General features: G+C 38.5%; 2 protein-coding genes across 2 annotated transcripts; one reads left to right on the plus strand and one right to left on the minus strand.

Moving 5' to 3' along the window:
- The first annotated feature begins 3,757 nt into the window (after nt 1–3,757).
- Nucleotides 3,758–11,630, plus strand: si:dkey-166k12.1 (solute carrier family 22 member 13). The gene is made up of 10 exons (XM_061059312.1): nt 3,758–4,340; nt 7,050–7,153; nt 7,427–7,581; nt 8,363–8,531; nt 8,669–8,783; nt 9,297–9,397; nt 9,536–9,747; nt 9,889–9,997; nt 10,106–10,318; nt 10,721–11,630. Exons 1-10 carry the CDS (start codon nt 4,023–4,025, stop codon nt 10,821–10,823), a joined length of 1,599 nt encoding a protein of 532 aa, XP_060915295.1. The 5' UTR covers nt 3,758–4,022; the 3' UTR covers nt 10,824–11,630.
- Nucleotides 11,631–11,765: 135 nt separating this feature from the next.
- On the minus strand, nt 11,766–19,211 carry zgc:110239 (uncharacterized protein LOC550326 homolog). The gene is made up of 11 exons (XM_061059311.1): nt 19,053–19,211; nt 18,348–18,407; nt 18,174–18,266; nt 17,416–17,588; nt 16,823–17,084; nt 16,519–16,714; nt 16,205–16,398; nt 16,027–16,118; nt 13,898–14,059; nt 12,586–12,775; nt 11,766–12,507 (listed from the first exon to the last, which is right to left on the minus strand). The coding sequence occupies exons 1-11, from the start codon at nt 19,117–19,119 to the stop codon at nt 12,320–12,322; spliced, it is 1,677 nt and encodes a 558-aa protein (XP_060915294.1). The 5' UTR covers nt 19,120–19,211; the 3' UTR covers nt 11,766–12,319.
- Between the last annotated feature and the right edge of the window lie 1,032 nt (nt 19,212–20,243).

The following is a 20,243-nucleotide window of genomic DNA, read 5'->3' on the forward strand; positions in this document are numbered from 1 at the left end:
CTGAATTGTTGCTCAGTAGTCACGGTGATGAGAGAGAAACTTAAAATCAGGGTTGTTGGTGTTTTAAATTATTTATGGAAAAGGGGGTCAGGCAGTTCAGTTGCATGGCTTAGAGAGCCAAACAGCTAACTGGCTGTCCTACATTCAAAAATATTAGTATTGTCTTTCAGTGAATGCTATTAGCTGCTGCTGCTGCTGCTGCTGGCAGCATCCCTGGTAAATAGGCCAGAGTTCATTTATGCATGTGGCATAAACAATGTTATTTGAATGCTGTCTGAGGGCGTGGCTTCATCAGCATCAGTAGGTCGCGTCACGGATGCGGATCTGGCTTTTTTTTTTTTTTTTTATAAACCGTGTCCTGACAGTCAGACAATAAGTGCCAGAGCATGATCAGCTGACCTTATGTTGTATGACATCGCCATTAAAATCATTCATTCGTGAAATCGGGGAAAGTATAACAGGCACCGAGCCCTACTCACACCCAGCAGAGACGGATTCAACGTGTTCTCTCTGACAAATCCCCCAAAAAAGGACTGTGGTGCAGTTCCGTTATTCTGCAGGAAGAAAATGTCCAGATATTGATGAATGTCCCTCGGATGAGCAGGTTCAGAAATTGACTCTGTCAGACACTGAGTGTGTGCAGGCCGGCGGGATCGCTGAATTGTTTCTTTGGTCTAAACGGCGTTGACAGTCCGGACGATCAAGGTGACCTCAGGCGGGTTTCCAAAGTCGCTTTTGACCCCGTCCTCTCCTCCTTCCCTTTAGCCATCTCCCTCTGTCCTCTGTCTCTCACTTTCTCCGGAGCCTCCCTAACAGCTGTGAAGTTAGTCAGGAGGACAAAACAAGACTTCTGGTCATCGCCTTCAAAATAAAATGCACAAGGCCTAATCGTCAATAGATTTTAACCAAACGGGAATTAATATAGACTACAGCTATAACCTATAAACAATCTGTTATTACAAAATGTCCTTATTGTAGCTTACCATTGATGACTTAAATTGGGATAATAAAATAAATTGCAATGATTAAAGGATTGTCGCAGTAGCCTATCATATTAGGCCACATTATAAAGTTAAAACACCAATGTCTACAGACTAGCCTATAGGCTATTACATGGTAAGGATTTATATTTATCATAATGAGATAGGCTACTAAGCAACCTTCCAGATATCTTGGTGTTTTTTTCTGCTATTACAATATTTTTTTTTTTTAACTAACAATTCTGCATTTTTATTTTGAATCAACGACTTTTTACCCACCACATCCTGCTGAAATCTCTCACATGTGACAGTTTTTTCTCCCGACTGCCTTTCAGACACCCAAACCAGGACCCAACCCGTTCTGGACGAAGTGTCAGTGACGTAACGAGCACCTAAAAGAGGAAGGGAGACCGCAGCGAACCTTCTTCCAAGTCGTCCAATGGGCTATAATTAATGGGAAATATTCTAAAAATAAATAAGATTTTTAAATAAAAATATAATTAAACTTTTTTGAACATTTAGCCTACTCCATTCTTTACCTTTATAACAGACCTTCTTTCTCGTTTGGGAAATATGCTTTTTTTTTTTTTTTTTTTTTTTTTAAATCACACAAATTAAGTTTAATTGAACACTGACTAAATGGAAATCAGACTTATAGGCATATCGATCAATGTCTCCTACTTGACCCTCTTAACAGAAGAGAGAGGTCATTGTTTATTGGAGAGTAAGACATGGCTGTGTCAACCATTCCTCCACCCCCATAATAAGCTACTTTAGACCTGATTTTTTTTATTTTTAAGTTAAATTATGGATAATAATCTGAGACTGTGCCAATGGTTTTAGATAATGATTTAAATTGATCTAAAGACAATTTTCAGATCATTCTTGTATCAGTCTTTGGTCTCGATGTTATACATAATTTATGCATTAAGGAAGTATTATCATATGCCTATCAGGCGGTCCTTTTAGTAATGTAGCGATGAAAGTGTTTTTTTAATGCATTGCCAGTAGGTCTATTTAACATTCATACATACTGTATCACTTATGGCATATACAGCAGATATAGCCTCAGTGGCGATTCCAGAGTCTGTTGGGGCCCTAGGCCAAAATTTCCAGGGGCCCCCCCACAACAGTGACTCGTGGTGCGCACTCAACTCGGTTACGGCCAGCTGAGCATGCACACAGACAGTTGTGATTAGAGTCTCTTGGTTGCCCTAAATCAGAATTAATTGGGGGGCCTCCAACCAGCGTTCATCACCCTCATGTCTGCCAGTGTCCTGATGCTTACTCCATTTCCTCTTATTTCCTGTTTCTTTTTCCTCTCCTATACACGGACAATTCCTCTTCATTTCTCTTTGTTGACTTTCACTGACAAACATTGGTTTTTCTTAGCATGGCAACAATAGTGAGTTCTGTCAGCTGGGACCCCCTTAGGTTACTGTCATTGCAAAGTTTGAACATTTTAGGCCACTGCTTTTGTTTTAGTTTGTGAGTCCTCGGGGGGCCCCCTACTGGTCAGGGGCCCCAAGCAGTTGCCTGCCGTGCCTGTTGACAAGCCTCTGTACAGCCTAATGTGAGTTCATCATTTTGTAAAAAAGTCAGTTCAAATAAATTGTATTTTACCTTTAGCCACGCAAACGAACATTGTCATTAAATGTTCAATACGAATTAGGCTATAGTCCTAAAAGGATGACGTCATTTGGTTCAAGACAGTTTATGCAAGACAACTCAACAGGTTTAGACTAGTTATAGGCTACTATCAACCTGCAGATGATGACTGAAATAAAATTGCTTGAGCTGAAGGGATTTTAATGTTCAAGGGAAACAGAGGTGAAATAGGCCTATATCAGTAACCCCTAATGCATCTTATTTTACAGTCAAGAAATCAGTGTTGGCAGAGATAATACTGGATTGAGGTCGGAGGGCCAAGTGTGTGATTCAATCTCCTAACAGCAGATGGCAGCAGAGGGTTTCTGACTAAATAAGCCCCTGTGATCATTTACAGCGGGTGTTATGTAGGCAACACATCCAAAATTAACAAAGGAGATACTGCTGTAACTCAATATGCAGACTGATAGGATGTGTATTGATTATAACCCTATTTCTGTTTTTGTTTTTTTAAGATCCTCTGTGAATTAAATAATTTACCTTCATGATCGTATACAGTATGTAACAAATTTACCTTTGGGTAATAGAAAAGAAACCTTGAACCTTGAACCTTGATCAGAGCGCGTCAGTGATTGTGAGTCTCACAATGGAGCGTCTTCTATGGGTTTTATTAATGAGCCTATATGGCCCTGCCCTATATGCAGACCAACTATAGGCTACATCATACAAAGCTCTCCAAGCTGCTACGGTGTCTATGGCTTTCCACAGGTCTTGCTGCGTGGGGAAAACAGCACAGCAAAATCCTTCAAACATATGGCAATTTCTTGGTCGCGTGACTTTTTGTCTCTCTAGTAAAATGGATTCAACGTGCACATTCCTGAATGTGCTTTTGATCATTCTTTAAACTGAGATTCTTATCGAAGTGGAAAACGGAACGGATAAGACTTGGACAACAACTAACAATTGAGTATTTTTTATAATGATTTAAATTGATCTAAAGACAATTTTCAGATCATTCTTGTATCAGTCTTTGGTCTCGATGTTATACATTATGCATTAGGGAAGTATTATCATATGCCTATTAAGTGGTCCTTTTAGTAATGTAGCGTTGAAAGTGTTTTTTTAATACATTGCCAGTAGGTCTATTTAACATTCATACATTACTGTACCACTTATGGCATATACAGCATATATAGCCTCAGCGGCAGAGTCAGGACGGATAATGGGTCCAATCGAGCTGACAACAGCACCACATGTTTGATTTACCTTGTTTACCCCCCTGAACATCACACCACAGCTCGGCGTGGACGCCTCGTATCTGGTTCATTGTCGCGTGGTTGTTTACAGTCAACAACACCCTCCCACGAGCTTGTTGTTCCACTGGAATAGAGCCAATCATCTCCAAATTGGCCCATTTATTTTGTCCTCCTCAAAATGAATTTCGACCAACTTCTCTCTGCCATCGGGGGTTTCGGAAAATATCAGAAAATTTTGTACATATGGATTTGTTTACCCCAGATTCTTCTCGCCTTCCATATGATGGCGAGCATCTTCACCGGAGCCACGCCGCCCCATCACTGCCGAGAGAGCCCGAGCTCAATAACCGATACACTCAGCTCGAACTTCAGCGTCTCGGATTCCTCCTGCTTCTCTTCTGAGGTCCTGCTGCTGGGCAACCGGACCGAGCGCGTCCCGTGTGGCCACGGATGGGTCTACAGCAACGAGACTATCCAGAGTACAACAGTCACAGAGGTAGGACGGTAGGCTATATTGCTGGTGCACGTTTAATATGATTTGTGAAGTCTAATCTTCTGTCAAAGTGTGAAATCAATCTCAAATTTACGCGCCTCTCCAAATACACGTGTTACACTGTAAAATAAATAAATAAGGAGGCTACATAAATAAATGCATACATTGGCTACATACATAGACTACAATACATGGGGCATTCTACAGAATTAGTTCAAAGTGCAGTCCCATTACAATAAAAGGTTTAACAAAACAATTAAGTATTCAGACATCATGGATATTTACTGAGATTATATTATGATCTATTTAAACCCAGGGCATTAAATGAGATAGTGATAAGCTAAATAAATAAAAAATATATATAATTTATAGGGTACTTTCTATTGAGAAGTAGCTGTCCCCAATCCTGACCCATACATTTCAATTTATGTAAATACCACTTACAACATTTTTTTGATTTGTTTCAACTGTGTAATTTAAAATATCTTTATGATTAAGTTCAAACAAAGGTTGAAAGACTTATTTTTTATTGTGAGTTTAAAGTGTGTTGGCTGAGCCTAGATTTAAGCCACACCCCTGAATTTTTGACCAGGAAGTGACATTGCATCCCTGTCCCCCATGGCTGCATGATAAGCAGCTAAATCTCATAATTTTTAAATAAATGTGTTCCAAAGTATGAAAATCAGTGTGTAAATTAAAAAATTGTCACTACCGAACACACATTCTCTTCAATTATGTAAACTTTTTGGGGTTTTATGCAAATGATTATGTTTCTATGGGTGTACACCTCTTCAAAGATGCGTTTGCTAGCCATGTGCTTGCTAGCATTCTTTAATTATGCTCAAAATTAGGTAGAATTTTCACTACTGAATCATATGGTCAAGTTCGGTAGTGACATTATCATTTCGGTAATGACAAAATGGAATGGTAAAGTAGTTAAATCTCATCATTTTGAAATAAATTTGTTCCAATATCTTAAAAGCAGTGAGTTTATCATTCAGTATCATCATTCCAATCATCTATTTACAGAAAATAAGCAATTGATAAGTAATATTTGTATATGGTCATGGATGAACATTTTTCTTCAAAAATAATTTATTTTATTGACCACTAAACATATGTGCTTGTAATATTCTCAACATCAGACAAGTTATGAGTTAAAATTAAACAATAAGGTTGAGGGAATATGATAAAACACTACAAAGAAAATACTGGTCACTACCGAAACACTGGTTGTTTTAAAATATATATACAGTATATACATATATATATATATATATATATATATATATATATATATTTATATATATATATATATTGAGTTATCAACTAAAATGTTATGATACTGATTGGTTAACTGTATGTTCCATCTCATAAATCATTAACTCTGAAATCAATCTGATCATTGTTTTGCATTTTAGAACGAAAGATTGCACATAGATTTTGAAGAATTTTAAAAATTGAAATTTGTTAAAAAAAAAAATTATTTTGATTTTATTGTGAAAACCTTCAATAAAAATAATCTTTACATAAGGGAAGTAAACATAATACTAACAGGTTAACATAATATTGTTTTTATCATAGTTTAATACTATGTTTCGGTAGTGACAAATTTGGGGAGAGGAAATACATTCTAAAACAGTCTAAAAATACAATATCAAATTTGACGATTCTTTTACTAGATATGTGTACTTCAGATATGGTACAATATACAATATATATAGGGAAAAAAATTTGGGAATAAAACTTTTTAAAAATTTAAAAATATTTCCAACCTGACTTTGAACCAATTCGGTAGAATGGCCCACATACATACATACATAATACATACCTAATAGTAATTAGGCTAATTGAAGTCTTGTGCTGTTGCTAGGCAACCTGTGAAAGATTTAGGAAATGATCGCCCTTGGCCAAGAAATATTTCCGCACACTGAAAAAGTATTTATTTTTAAACATTAGTTTGAAAAGGCTACAGCTTAAAAAGGTAAAATATCAACAAAACTGATACTCAGATGTTTTCAGAGCTGTCAACCCTGTTTTAATGTTTTATGCTAAGCTGTATATTATATTAATTTATTTATACCATTTGAGTGAAACTTCGTAACGATCAGTGAGTTTTATAGTTTATATTTCTTGGTTGTATTACATCAGGTTGTGTTGCACTGTCCTATGTCTGTTTATCTGTTGTGTTTTTGTGTCTACTGCTGCAAATCAAATTTCCCTTCCAGGGACAATAAAGATCTGAACTGATCTGAACTGAACTGACCTGAACTGAACTGAACTAAGCCGTACTAACTTTCTCTTACAAATGCGAACCACTTCTAAAAGGTATAGTCTATTTGAAACAGGGCCATCAGGCAATAAAGCAAGTTCCATCTTATGTCATCATGTCTTAAGTCTTTAAAGTCATATAAGGCTACTCCTAGTATCAGTAGCTATAAATAATATACAGTGCTCATAAAACTACAACACTTGAAGCATTGTGGACCCTGTGGGTTAATTGCCTGCTTTGTCCAGATATACAGCCTTAAACAAAATACTGTTAAACTCCAATATAAACTCATATAAAGAAGACAAATAATTATTGCTTAAAAAGTCAAAAGTTTTAAAAAGAAAATGAACCAAAAGAGGAAAAAAATGTGTTTTTATCACCATATCAATCTTCTACTAACACAGGCAATCTCCTCTGTTTGTGTGTTTTTTTTATACCAGTGGGATCTGGTGTGTGACAAAGCTGCACTGAACAGTCTTGGTTCAACTATCTACATGTCTGGCCTGTTAGTGGGATCTGTTGTGTTTGGAGCCATGGCTGACAGGTGAGCTGATACTTTTGCCTTGAGCTCCTTCACTTCTGACTTTGTACTGCTACAAAACAAGCCAGGTCCTCATTATCAAAACATGGCTACAGGCAGAGACACACAAAGATTTCCCCAGGTGTGTTTGCAGGTGTGGCAGTTTTCACACACCAACACCTCCATATTTATCTGTATAAGACTGGTCTCACATTTTTAGCATCGGTTCACCAATGCACTCATTTGCTTATGTTCTTAGAAAGCAATCTGATGTCCAAGCTTTCTGTCTTTTGCAAGGTATGGCCGTCGTTTCGTCCTGCTGCTGTCCATCGCTCTTCAGACTGTGTTTGGAGTCGCTGTGGCCTTTGCACCCAACTTTCCTGTCTATGTGATTCTTCGTTTTACAGTTGGCACCATGATCTCTGGGGTTATCATCAATGCTTTTGTGCTTGGTACTTACAAAACACAGACACTCAAACAATATGAGATAATTGCAGTAGCAATAGCATAGAGCACTTTAATATTAATCATCAGATAGTACATAATGCTCTTCCGTTTCCTTTTAGCTGATCTGAAATTTTTTTTTTTCCTTTTACAGAGGCTGTTAAATTCCAGTAAGCTTTAGATATAAATGGATTGTAATTGTTAGATAAATCCACTGAAATTACAATTGATTGTTTCTATTATCTATTTTCAAATTATTCTGTCTCTTAGGCTACCAAAAAACAAGTATCAAACCTATTTAAAGTCTGCCTGAAACGGAACTTGTAGAGTATCTTACTGTTGTGTTGTGATATATTTTATACTGAAATGGGACAGAACCAATCAGAAAGAAGGCGGGACATAACTTTTGGATGAATTTGAATGCATCTTAGCTTTGACAAAGCTTTTTAATTGTTACATGTAGTGATTTTTCCATTAAATTTAATTTAATTGGAGCACCCTGTGGTGTGTGGCCTCAGTATTTTTATATCATCAGACTGAATATCTTGACATCTATTTTATGGATTGAAATAAAAGTTTGTTAAGTGGCCGCCAGAGGTTAAACCCTGCTTTAATCTAATGTCTCGTGCTTTTTAATCTATTTGCTCCATCTCAGAACAAAAACCCTTTCCCATCTTTCCACTACCTCAAATCCCTAAACCATCACCACAGTGTAACCCTCTTCCCATGTGACTCCCGTCCTCTCCTTCCCATTCTTCTTCCCTCTCTCCAAACCCTGTTTTTCTGAAGGCACTGAATGGACTTGCACCAAGAGGCGTATGCTAGCTGGTATCATCACTGACTACGCATTTGGTCTGGGCTACATGCTTCTAGCAGGCATAGCATACTTCATACGAGACTGGAGAAAACTACAACTGGCCATATCAGCCCCTGGCTTCCTGCTCATCTTTTATATATGGTGGGAAACTTGAATGTCAACCTAACATTAGGTCCACTGTGTATTCATACATTAAGACTTGAATGTAGTCTTTGTGCTCCCCCCGCCCACCATTTCCGGCTCTTTCCTCTCTACCTCCTCCCTCTTTCTTCTGTCAGGGTGCTTCCGAAGTCTGCCAGGTGGTTGTTGGCCAACAACAGAAGTGAGGAGGCCATTGCACTTCTCCGCAAGGCAGCGCTGATTAATGGACGGGTCTTACCTCCTGTTGTACAGGTAACGTTTTTGTAAAAGCAAATGGGTGGTGACAAAAATACAAAACAGTTTTTTGTTAACTTCCCTTTCCCCCCAAAGTCAAATGTTCTTACTCCTGATGTTAATCTGGTAGAGTTGGATTTTTTTTTTTTAAGTGTATGCTTATCTCCCTGGTAAAAAGGCTACAGCCAGCAACAGCAGATATAATAAATAATACTGCATTATAAAAATAAATAAGCTTAATTCCAGTTATTCATAATAATGTAGTCATAAAGCTGTAGTTTGAAAGTTATCCTCTGAAAAAATAAAAAATAAGTATTTTTTGCATATTAAAATCATTTATTATTTATTTACAATGAATAAATGAAAATATAGAGTGCTGTAGTGAGGATAATATAATCCAGTTAAAAAGGTTTAACTCATTAAAGTGTTTTTATAAGTTATGGGTAACAGCTTTATGGTATGGAGGGATATGATGTGTTCGACTTTGAATTCAAGATTACCTTCTATAGAATTGGGTTTAAATGTATCCAGGTTGAGAAGATTTTAGACGGAGCCAAACGAAGTCATTCAGCTGTGGATCTGGTTCGAACACCTCAGATGAGGAAGAGGGCCATCATCTTGTTCTACATCTGGTACAGTGCCTGTGTATATGTGCATGCACAAATGCATTTTCATTACATTTTAAAGTCAGTTATAAAACAAAAATGTAATCCTTTCATCCTTTTTCTCCTCTGTCTACATTGATGGTTGTCCTTTACTGTACACCCAAGGTTTGTGACTGTGCTGGTGTATTATGGCCTCTCACTGGGCGTGTCCAGATTAGGCACAAACCTCTACCTGACCCAGTTTGTGTTTGGGTTGGTTGAGATCCCAGCTCGTTCGCTCGTATTGCTTTTCCTGCCATACAGCCGTCGACTCTCCCAAAGTGGGTTTTTGGCTGTCGGAGGTCTCGCCTGTCTACTCATGCTTGCTGTCCCTGAAGGTATGATGTCCAACTCGATTTGCTCTGTGTCCTGACAGGAATGTCATCTTCTGCTGATTTTAAGAAACATCTTCTTTTCATGTCAATCTCAAATAAGCGTGCACAAATGTAATTCACAAGTCTGTTGATTCTCCTCTGCAGATCACCCCAATGTCCTGACTGGGCTTGCTATGGTGGGGAAGTTTGGTATTACAGCTTCCTTTTCTATAATCTACGTTTACACAGCTGAGATATTTCCCACTGTGCTTCGGTGAGAAATGTATTCACTCAGTATTTTCTTTCTCATGCTCACAGAATAATTATAAAAAAAACTTATGAGGGTAATACTTGCATTTTGTTTTCTCGGGTGTACCTACAGGCAAACAGGAATAGGTGTATCAAGTATGTTTGCGCGGATGGGTGGTATGCTAGCACCTATTATCAACTTGCTCCATAACAGCAACCCTGCTATACCTCTGATCATCTTCGGTACCTCCCCGCTACTGGTTGCTGTTCTGGCTCTGGCACTTCCTGAGACTGCTGGCAGACCTCTTCCTGACACCATAGAGGATGTAGAGAACTGGGACATGAGGTACTACACTGACTACACTACACTCTGTTATCATTGGGTTATAGACTGTGCTCATGTAGGGTTTTTCCAGAGGTTGGGAGTACTCAAAGCACTTTAACACTAGATGTCACATTCACCTATTTACACACATCCTAAACTGATGACAGAAGACGCTATGTAAAGGCTCCATTAGTATTCCCATCCATACTAATTCACATTGCTGTCTATGCCACCAGGAGTAATTTGGGGATCAGTTTCTTAGTCAAGGACACTTATACATGTGAACTGCAGGAGCTGGAAGTGGTATCACAGTCTCAGTAAATGCTCAGCTTCTGTGACACTGAATAGGACATTGTAGCCTTGCTTGTTCCAACTTGAAGACCAAACCAGCTCAGTGTGTACTTTGTGTTGTGTCTCCTGCAGATCGCCTTCCAACAAAAAGAACCCTGAGATGTCAGAGGATATCACCCAATCAGCAGGCAGCACAGACGAGCAGGAGATACGACATCTAGCATGCCAGGCCTAACGGCATGAAAGAGGACACACACTTTCCATAATTCACATTGCATACAGTCTCACATTTGTTACTGGATGCATTGCGCCATCAAACATCCTCTATGCAATTACATGTCAGGATCTGACCAAGAACTCAATGCAATAAAGTGAAACATATAGCACTCACCAAACCAGGTTGTTGGTGTGCATGGACACATGCACAAAGCAGGTAGTCATAAAACCTGCCAGCTCAAATCAATATCCTTTTGTTTTACCAGGTTAGGTAAACACCTGGAAAAAGTCAGGAGTAAACAGAACTCCTTTGGGATCATATGCATTTTCTCCGGCTTGAAAAGATGCAAATTGTTCCATAATAAAAAATACAGATGGCATATATGTAAATAAGTTTCTATTTCAAGCTAGATTTTTTTTAAAGCAGAGCTGAAATTTAAAATGAGACTTGACAAGAATTTTTCAGTACTGGAAGATAACATTTCAGTGCATTGAGCAAAAGCACCAATAATTATTGTTATAGGGTACCATGTCTGTGGAATATTTTTGTTGAATCTTACTGCTGTATGAAACAAGAAAATGCCTCATTTTCCATGTTGCATTACTCAAGAGGAATAAAACTAGTCCAGTGAGATTGCATGCACAAGTTAACTTTATTATGCCTAATGTAGCCTTGTGTTAGACTTATGTAGTTTTATTTGGAAAGCAAATGTGATCTGCATGTAAAGAGATAATTGATTTCAGCATTGTGTAGTTGTTTGTTGTCTTATATCAAGATTTAATATTACTAGCTAGTTCGACATGGATCTGGGAAATATCTTGTAATATTTACAAGTGTCTAAGGGCTTTTATAAAGCACAAATTAAAAGGTGACTATGTGATTGTTGAGAATCTTTTCTTCCTATACCAGAGAGAAGGCCAGAATGAGTATTTTAAATAAACAGATGTCAGAGAAGTCAGGTAGTGGTAAACAAGTCATTTTTATTGCAATGATTCCAGCCCAGTGCATTTAATCTCAACAAATGTAAAAGAACAAGGACAAGTGGAAATGTGTCAGGCTTTACTTTACAGCTGAAATGAAGGCACTGTAGCTATGTGCCACTTGCAATAAACACATCAAAATCATGTCTGAATAAGCAGATTTGTTGTGTGTTTGAATTGTACAGCATTCACCCTTGTCAACAACTTACTGGTACATACTTCTTCACCAAACAGCTACAGTATCTTCATCACTATACACTCAACACATCCAAATCAAGTGGTACTCATTCTTAGGCACTCACATAGTGGCATTAACACAAAGAGAAAATGGTAAGATGGTTTCTATACTGATTGGAGCTCAAGAACTGCCGTCAATGTTGAGCTTTGCCTCAGCACCCGTGTGTCCAATCGGACTCAAAGCTGATCGTTTGCTCTCTCCTTTATCTAGATCCTTGATTGTGTTGTACTTACTCTCTGATGTATGTTGCGTTGGATAAAAGCGTCTGCTAAGTGAATTATAGAAAATGGTAGAATCTATGCCAGTGTAACATATGTGGCATCAGTAGAGACGCCACAGTTGTTATCTTTCATAGACATTAGGATGTAGCCATCATTGCCCCAGTAGGTAGACCATGAGTTCTTTATCAACCAGTATGGCTCCCCATCCAGGGTGCCATATCCCACTGCAAGCACAGCATGGTCCAAGTCATCAGTTTTATTACCTAGAAAACAACATGCAGAGTTAGAGAGATTGACTGTTTTTATATACAGTGTGAGCATCAGCGAGAATAAAAACTTACCACAAGCGGGTTCATAGTAGACACCATGACTGTAGAAAACAAATGATCGATGTGAAGCATCAATACTGACTGCCACTGGCCCATTTTTAAAGAGTGCCAGCTTAAGGGCCTCTGCGTCTCCCGATGTGACATTGGTGTAGCTCTGGATATGTGCAGTAAGCTGGGATGTGTTCAAATGGCAAAATCCATTCTGTTCAGAGAGAGACAAAAAAAACTTTAGCCCGTAGTGGTGAAGTACTAGAAACCATTCTGTAGGTCAAGAACATATAGTATGTGCCCCCTTGGAGCATAGAGGTAGTGATAAATAACTAACTGGGATCATCTGGCTAAAAAGGCCTTAGTAGTGATTAGGAACAAAAGTCCCAATTTAGCCGCGGATACAACTCCAACAGTTTAACCTTTAAAAGCTTCCTAAAAAAACACATTTTAGTAAAACTTTTTGGATAAGTTTAGTGACAACTTTTAAATAAATCTAATTTTACCCAATTATCATATATTTCAAAGTCATCTACATCTGGCCATCAAACATTCTCTGCATCATCTCTACTTTTCTAAGCCATTAAAGGCAATCTCTTGTTATTTATCACAAATCAATAGAACTCAAGTAATAGTTTTGGACAACGTAAAGTCCCCCTTCATGATGGTCATTAAAGGAGTACCCCAGGGATGTACCCTGGGGCCACTTGTATTTACATCCATATGATACAATGTTGTACTCGTCCTCACCGTCAACCACTCAAGCTCTTATGATTAACAGACTGATCTTAATTATATCTAACAAACTCTGGCTGGTCTTAAACTAAAGTGAGCAGCGTAAAAGAAAAATAACATGATATTCTCAAAGCAGACAAATGTTAAATAATGCAGAGTTATTTGATGACACTGAATGTGTCCATCAGGTCAAATACTTCGTACCAGACTACATGATGGTCTTCTTGGACACATTTCAAATTCAACTGGCAAACTTTAGCATCAACTTTGTTTCTTTCTAGATCTTGTCACTTTTATTATTTTGTATTATAAAAAATGTCCAGCCGAGCTTTGCAGCCTTACTTCCTGTGCCAAGATAGCAGAGGTTGATGCTCATCCTTTATTTTGTCATGTGATTTCAAGACAACTTAAGTAAAAATATTTAATGATCAATAGACAATGAACAGCCACCATTTCCTTAATGGGGCCACATTTCTGAGTATCTTTATTAACCAAACACCTTCAGTTAAAAAACAAACAAACCTGGTTTTCGACACAGATTTTGCATGTGTGATTTTTTTGTTAGTATAGGGAAAGGCATTACATGTTGGTATCATCTCACCATTCCCATATAGGATCCGTAAGATTCCATTGTAGCAATGCCTCCATGTTTCATAATCCACTCGTACGCTCTCCACTCCTCCCCTCCATCACAGCCGTTATTGCCAAAACCCCAGGAGCAGTCCACAAGCATCTGCTGGGACAGAACCTGCAGGGAGCCCGTCTGAAAAACAAGAAAAAAAAAACGTCAAACCCCAAGAAGAGATTAGTAACCTGCCTTGTTCTGCATTAATCACATTCTCAGAAGTACAAACAGAATAGTAATTTCACAAGCTACAGTTTATAGCAAAGAGCATAAAACTAACAAAAAGAAAACACACTTCCAAGACAACACAAGAGTTTCCAGGAATTATTGATTAGAAATGTAGAAAATAAAAATGAGCTGAAGAAAACGATTTGAGAAAGAAAAGCGAACTGTATAAGGAATAGTTTTAACACAGCAGTTATTTACTTGTTGCTCTGGAGATGCTGGGAGATCAGGAAGAAGTACATTTCAAATTGGCCCCTGGGTAGTGGCTTTATTTATTTAGCTGCCTGTGGTGACCCTAGGTGCCCATAACAGGTCACTTCCTGCTGTTGTGCCTCGTGCTGGCAAAGGCCCAACGAAGAACTGCTTCACAACAGTACTTTTCTACTTGCCAAATCAAACTGTCCAAGCAAAAACTGAAACCGTGCATTGCTTACATTTTTCAAGTTAGGAGTTCCAAACCACAGAAAGGTTCTTACATCATTGTCCTCTGTGGGCTTATTATGTTTTGTTACTGGCAAAAAACAATCACTTATCTTTGTAAAACAGTCATGTGAAATATTGAATGGCTGGATGCTTAATTTCAGTAAAATTTTCTGTTAATAAAAAGGTAAAGACAAAAATAGCTTGCTGTGACTAGATTAGTAATATACTATACAAGCACATTATAAACAAATTTTAATTATCAGCAAGCAGCAAAGAAAAATTGTCAGGTTTTTGGTCTGATGGAAAAGAAAAAAAATCTGCTCCACAAACCAATTACTTCAAGTTGTCAACTTGACAGTCTGAGCACCCTGAATTCTCACACACTAGGCTGGAATACCCATCAAATTCAATGTGGTAGTCGAAATTGTTGAGTTTGAGTTGTTTATAGAGTGTGTGTTAGTCAAAATTTTGGTAAACTGGGGGTACCATCAAATCCCATTACAAACCATTCAATGTCTAGTTCAGGTTGCTCAGCAACAGGGGAAAGGAATGCCTTTGAGCTTTGCCTTGCATGGGATGGAGGAAGGCCAAAGCTGACAGTAATTCATTAGTTTTATTCCCACTAAGGTCCGTCTAAAGTGAGTGACAGTGGCACAATGAACAGTCTTGTTGACTGGACCCGCCCCAACTCTGAAGGGGGGGGGGGGGGCTTCTTTTTACTCACAAGGATGCTTCTCTTATGTCCTATAGAGAAAATAAAACTAAACCTCAAACTAAGAACATCAGAATCCAAATTATATAATCAGAATATATTATATATATATTTGTTTCCCACTAAACTTATACAAATACATGCTCAACCTGTCAGTGTTATCAAGATTTAATAGAAAAATGCATTTCTATATTACATTTTTCCTTCCTTACACAAATAGCATCTATACATTTCCTTTGCTATGATTTTTTTTCCTTTGTGTCATTTACCTTTTTCAAAAGCTGTAAAGTATTGTAATTTCACCTTCAATCTGGTTGGATCTTTTTTTTTTTTTTTAAAAGATTTATTTTGGGGCTTTAATGGAGAGATAGGAAAGTGGATAGAGACGGAAATCAGGGAGAGAGAGTGGGGAATGACGTGCGGGGAAGGAGCCACAGGTGAGATAGGAACCTGGGGCGTCCGCTTGGAAGACTACAGCCGTCGCACTAACCACTGCGCCACCAGCGACCCATAATACATTGCTTTTAGAGCTTCAAGGGTCGTTTAAGTCATCATATTGTTTCTTAAAAATAAACACAGATGCCTATAATAGAAAAACACCGCACATGATTGCAATGCAACCAGAACATGGGCAGATGAACCACCACGTGGAACAACTGTGAAGAGCATAAGGAAGTATCTCGGCAGGTGAAAACAGTGGAATGAGTGGTGCAGTCTGTTTTCTAATATTTTCCAGTCTTTTCACCTTCATGAAGAGAGCGCCCTCTACTGCTCCAGTGGTGGCAAAACTCCAGCAGGAGCCACAAATGGCCTGATCCTTTACTGGGGTCACAGCACCTGCAACAGCAGAGTTTATAAAAATTCAAAGCTATCCCACGAAGAATAATGCATCTCATGAAACACATTTCAATGCATTGACTCACCATAAAGCCTCCAGTCAAGAGAGTCAGGTACTTTTACACCTTGGTAAATCATGGCAGGGAACGGGAGCCCTCTGTTTGGAGTCTTTCCATGTTTCCTCCCCCTCATGGTGGCCAGCTCTGACATTGTGCGATCTGACAGAGAGTTCAGAGCCAGAGAGAAGGGAAGCCCTGCTCTGTTTTTGGAGTGCACGTACCTAAAGAACAAGAAACCAGTCAAAGGGCAATCAATATTTGTGCTTGGAAGCAGTTAGCATGCCTCTAGACTATATCAGTGGTGCATCTGTAACACAACTGAGTGTTTTTATTCCTCTCACCTGAGATTATGAACAAAAGCATGCTCCCTCTTCTCATGCTCTCTTTCATCACTGTACTGACGCTGAAACTTCTCCTTGAAATGGTCGAACATGTGCTGTGAATGGCCTGATGCTGATGTGTGGATTAGATCTTTCATGGGATTGGCCAACATGTGGTGCTCCACTCCTGGACCAGGAAACCCCCCGCAGCTCATCCCTAAAGGGCAACAACCAAAACATTTTTTTTTTGCATTTTTTTAAATCCCCCCCGCTTTTTTTTTTTTTTTTCAAATCTGCATTAATGCAGCTACAACAGAATACAAACCTTCAGGTAGCAAAAACACCTTGGGGTCCACATGAGTGCTGAACTCTTTGTAGTCCACCAAATATTTGTCATAATGGGACCCCAGCAGCGTGTTGTATCCCATCATCTCATAATGGAGCGGTGTGGCAGGATCCTCCTTACTGTCTTGATCTTTTTCTGAATGAGTCACCCAAAGTGTGTACGTGTTCTTTTTGTGACCTACAGTGGTCACATTCTGCCAGACTTCACACAAGGAGCCTCCATAGTACTCCATCCTCAGGAACTATGGAGGATATAAATCATCACATGTGAGAACAGACAGAACATGAGGCAGACATTTATAAAAAAGCAATAATTCAAGTTTAGATTAATGGGTAATTAAGGAGTAAACATTTTTTGGATAAACAGGATAATTAACTTAATTTAGTAATTTCCTGTCTAGAAAAACGTTAGCCTTTTTATAATTTGGCAGACGGTCTGAAATGAGGGTGTGTTACAAACCAGAGCATAAGACCACAAATGTAAAGAAGCAACAACATCTTTAAATCTGTATCCCCAGGGCCAGTCTGCACTTTTTTTAATACTATGAAGAGCCTTTCTTTACACATACAGACCTGGAAGCCCTGCACGTCAGGCAGTGATGCCTGTGGTGTGACTGCTTCATCCTTTGTTCCATTGACCTGGAAACACTTCATCACATTCAGCTCTACCTCTGTAGTCTCAGGAGAGATTTTATTTGAAACTCCCCACGGCTTCTCGGCCCCCAGTTGGTACGTGGAAACCTGGCCTGTTGATGATCAATGGAAGAGATGTTAAATTTAGAAACTCTCATCTAATGTAGTGTGCAATAATATGTAGCCACACATCAACGTGCTTAAGACTTGCAGTACCATTTTAATTTTTAGGAGACCTTTTGCTGTCCCTTAGTCTGGAAATATGAGGGCCGCCCCCCCCCCCCCCCCCCCCAATATAATGGTAGGGGAAACACTGCTGTAGTAAACAGTCCCAGTCTGAAGAGTAATAACTGAGATGTTTTTTTTTTTTATGCTGCAATAAAGTAATTTTTACATAAACTAGATTGTTGACACCTAACACCAGGATGGTTAGTAAACCAAAGATACAGCTTACACAATCAGCTAAACAAGACAGTAAAGATTTCAAGTCATGAGTTTGAAACATGAGTCAACAGAAAACATTCCCAAAAGTGCTTATTCATTCATTTTCACTTCTTTTTTTTTTAAGCACCGATTTAATCTGTTCTGCTCTGGTTACTCAAGTCTGACACAACATGTTCTTAGTTTCACATCAACAATGCAGGGGAAATACAGAGTCAGGTTTAACAGAAACAGCCCGGTTAAGTGATATTTCTTACCATGGTAGTAGTCGATGCGGCTGGACTTCGCTGCCAGGTCGAACCAGGCCTCGAATGGCTCCTTGATCTCAGCATAGGGGAGAGAAATCACTCCTGCAATGGAAATACACTATGAAGCTACTTTTATAGGGGAAAAGAGGCATTACACAAGTATTCTGATGTTGCACTGCTTACCTTTAACATGATAGCTGTTCCCAAAGTTTGGTAGAGAGGGGACTGCTTTGCCCTCTGAAGCTACAGGAAAAGCAAATATTGACGTCATCAAGCACAAACTAAATGAAAACAGCCGTGTTGAAATATCGATATGGATGTCCCTATGTTGTCATTACAATGTTGTACGATTTAAGCAATATATTCAACGCAAATTGTGGTGATTCGACAGCACAGAAATAACAGGCTGACCTTAAGAGACCCACAAACCCAAACTTAATTTAGTGTTGTTGACGCTGTATCGTCGCTGAAGGCAGAAGTGCTAATGACAAATAGACTTCCTGTTTATTCGGTCAATTTAAATTGTATCTCTACCGAATTATCAAATGGATACTTTCATTTCGTCTGAGGTTATTAGTAACACTTAAGACTACATGTACATATCCTGATAACACATCCAACTATAAGTTCACAGATTGTAGCTGAGGTTTGGTGAGAGAGTCTTGCTCTTCTTCAACGCGTAGCATATCTAAAAAAAAAAAAAAGTCGTCCTTTGTAATTGGAAGTTGAACCATTGCTGTAATGTTCTTAAATGTTAAGATTATTTCTGTAACAGAACCTGAGCGATAGTCACTACAAAACATCTGTTATGACACCACCTTAGCAGCTGGCGTAGCCGCAGCTAGCGAACTGTAAACACGATGATACGAGTTGCATGTTGTCTTTTACCTGTGATGGCCAGCAGAAGAACAGCTGCGAAGTAGAAACGCATCGTTTTCCCTGAGAGCTCAGACATACAGTGAATGAAGCAGTAGGACTGAACTCCAACCAAAACACATGACTTTATAACCTATGTCTCCACATTAATGTAATAGCTAACCAGACGTACTGTGTCTAAACCAATCACAGTACTGGGTCTAAACCAATCACAGTACTGGGTCTAAACCAATCACAGTACTGGGTCTAAACCAATCACACTAGATCAGATACGAGGACGTTTAATTTAAAAGAATGTCATGTGACTTGTTTTCACATGACCACTGATAGTAGAGGAACAACCCCCCCCCCCAAAAAGGCTTTAGTTTTCGAGATACCCCTACCCGAGGTAGAACAAAGCTTAACCATCTTTTTTCATAACTTGAACAAGTCTAGTTTATGAAACGGATGGTTGTATAAAAATATTTTACAGCAAAATAACTTTTTTGGGATGTTTTATGCATCTTACCAAAAAACGAAAATAGGTCAAATTAGGGCTTCTCCAAAAGGGACAGCTCTAGCCTTATCACATGTATCTCTGGGAATCAAAATCAGAATTTCACCAAATTTGGAAAGGATGTTCACAGATAGTTATTAGTTTCAATTATGCACATTTTTTATCAAAACCATTTTAATTTTTTGTATTTTTCACACTTAAACACACATGTAGTTTAGGCGGAAATTGAAAATTGAAACAAAAATTCGAAATGTATGTATATCAAAGTCTGTCATTTTTTAAGTACACCAAACATTAAAATATGTCATTTGTATCTTCTTTAGACTTTTATCTCAACATAAAAGCAAGTTATTTTACTTTTAACTTGAGCCTATGCTGTCACCAGCCCCTAACAGGAAACTAGTGCAGCCAGGATTTCAGGGCGACCTGGTACAATGGGGCCCTATGGATGTGTATGTGGGAGGACGTGGCCACAAACAATAGATTAAGACTTAACAACAAGACACAATATAATTGTATTCTGTAATATGTATATAATTAAACATTTTATAGTTATTCCTCATACATTTTGTCTCACATTTTCTATCTTACATATGATTTATATGATGACACTCAGAGTCAACCCGCTGCTTTCAACAATATTGTCGCCTCGACATTGTTTCTATTTCATTCTAAAAAATTAAAGCATTGTCTTGCCATCAGCTGTG

The sequence above is a fragment of the Labrus mixtus genome, chromosome 16, assembly GCF_963584025.1.
Source record: "Labrus mixtus chromosome 16, fLabMix1.1, whole genome shotgun sequence".
Taxonomy (NCBI): domain Eukaryota; kingdom Metazoa; phylum Chordata; class Actinopteri; order Labriformes; family Labridae; genus Labrus; species Labrus mixtus.

Bases quoted from the DNA above. Each gene is read 5' to 3' on its own strand.
- zgc:110239 (XM_061059311.1), bottom strand. From the start codon at position 19,119: ATGTCTGAGCTCTCAGGGAAAACGATGCGTTTCTACTTCGCAGCTGTT. The intron at 17,085-17,415 runs GTCTGTATGTGT...TATCCTCCATAG, and splicing joins CTGACGTGCAGGGCTTCCAG to TTCCTGAGGATGGAGTACTA. The intron at 16,399-16,518 runs GTGAGAGGAATA...CTTGTTCTTTAG, and splicing joins GCTTTTGTTCATAATCTCAG to GTACGTGCACTCCAAAAACA.
- si:dkey-166k12.1 (XM_061059312.1), top strand. From the start codon at position 4,023: ATGAATTTCGACCAACTTCTCTCTGCCATCGGGGGTTTCGGAAAATAT. The intron at 7,582-8,362 runs GTACTTACAAAA...GTTTTTCTGAAG, and splicing joins CATCAATGCTTTTGTGCTTG to GCACTGAATGGACTTGCACC. The intron at 9,998-10,105 runs GTGAGAAATGTA...GTGTACCTACAG, and splicing joins ATATTTCCCACTGTGCTTCG to GCAAACAGGAATAGGTGTAT.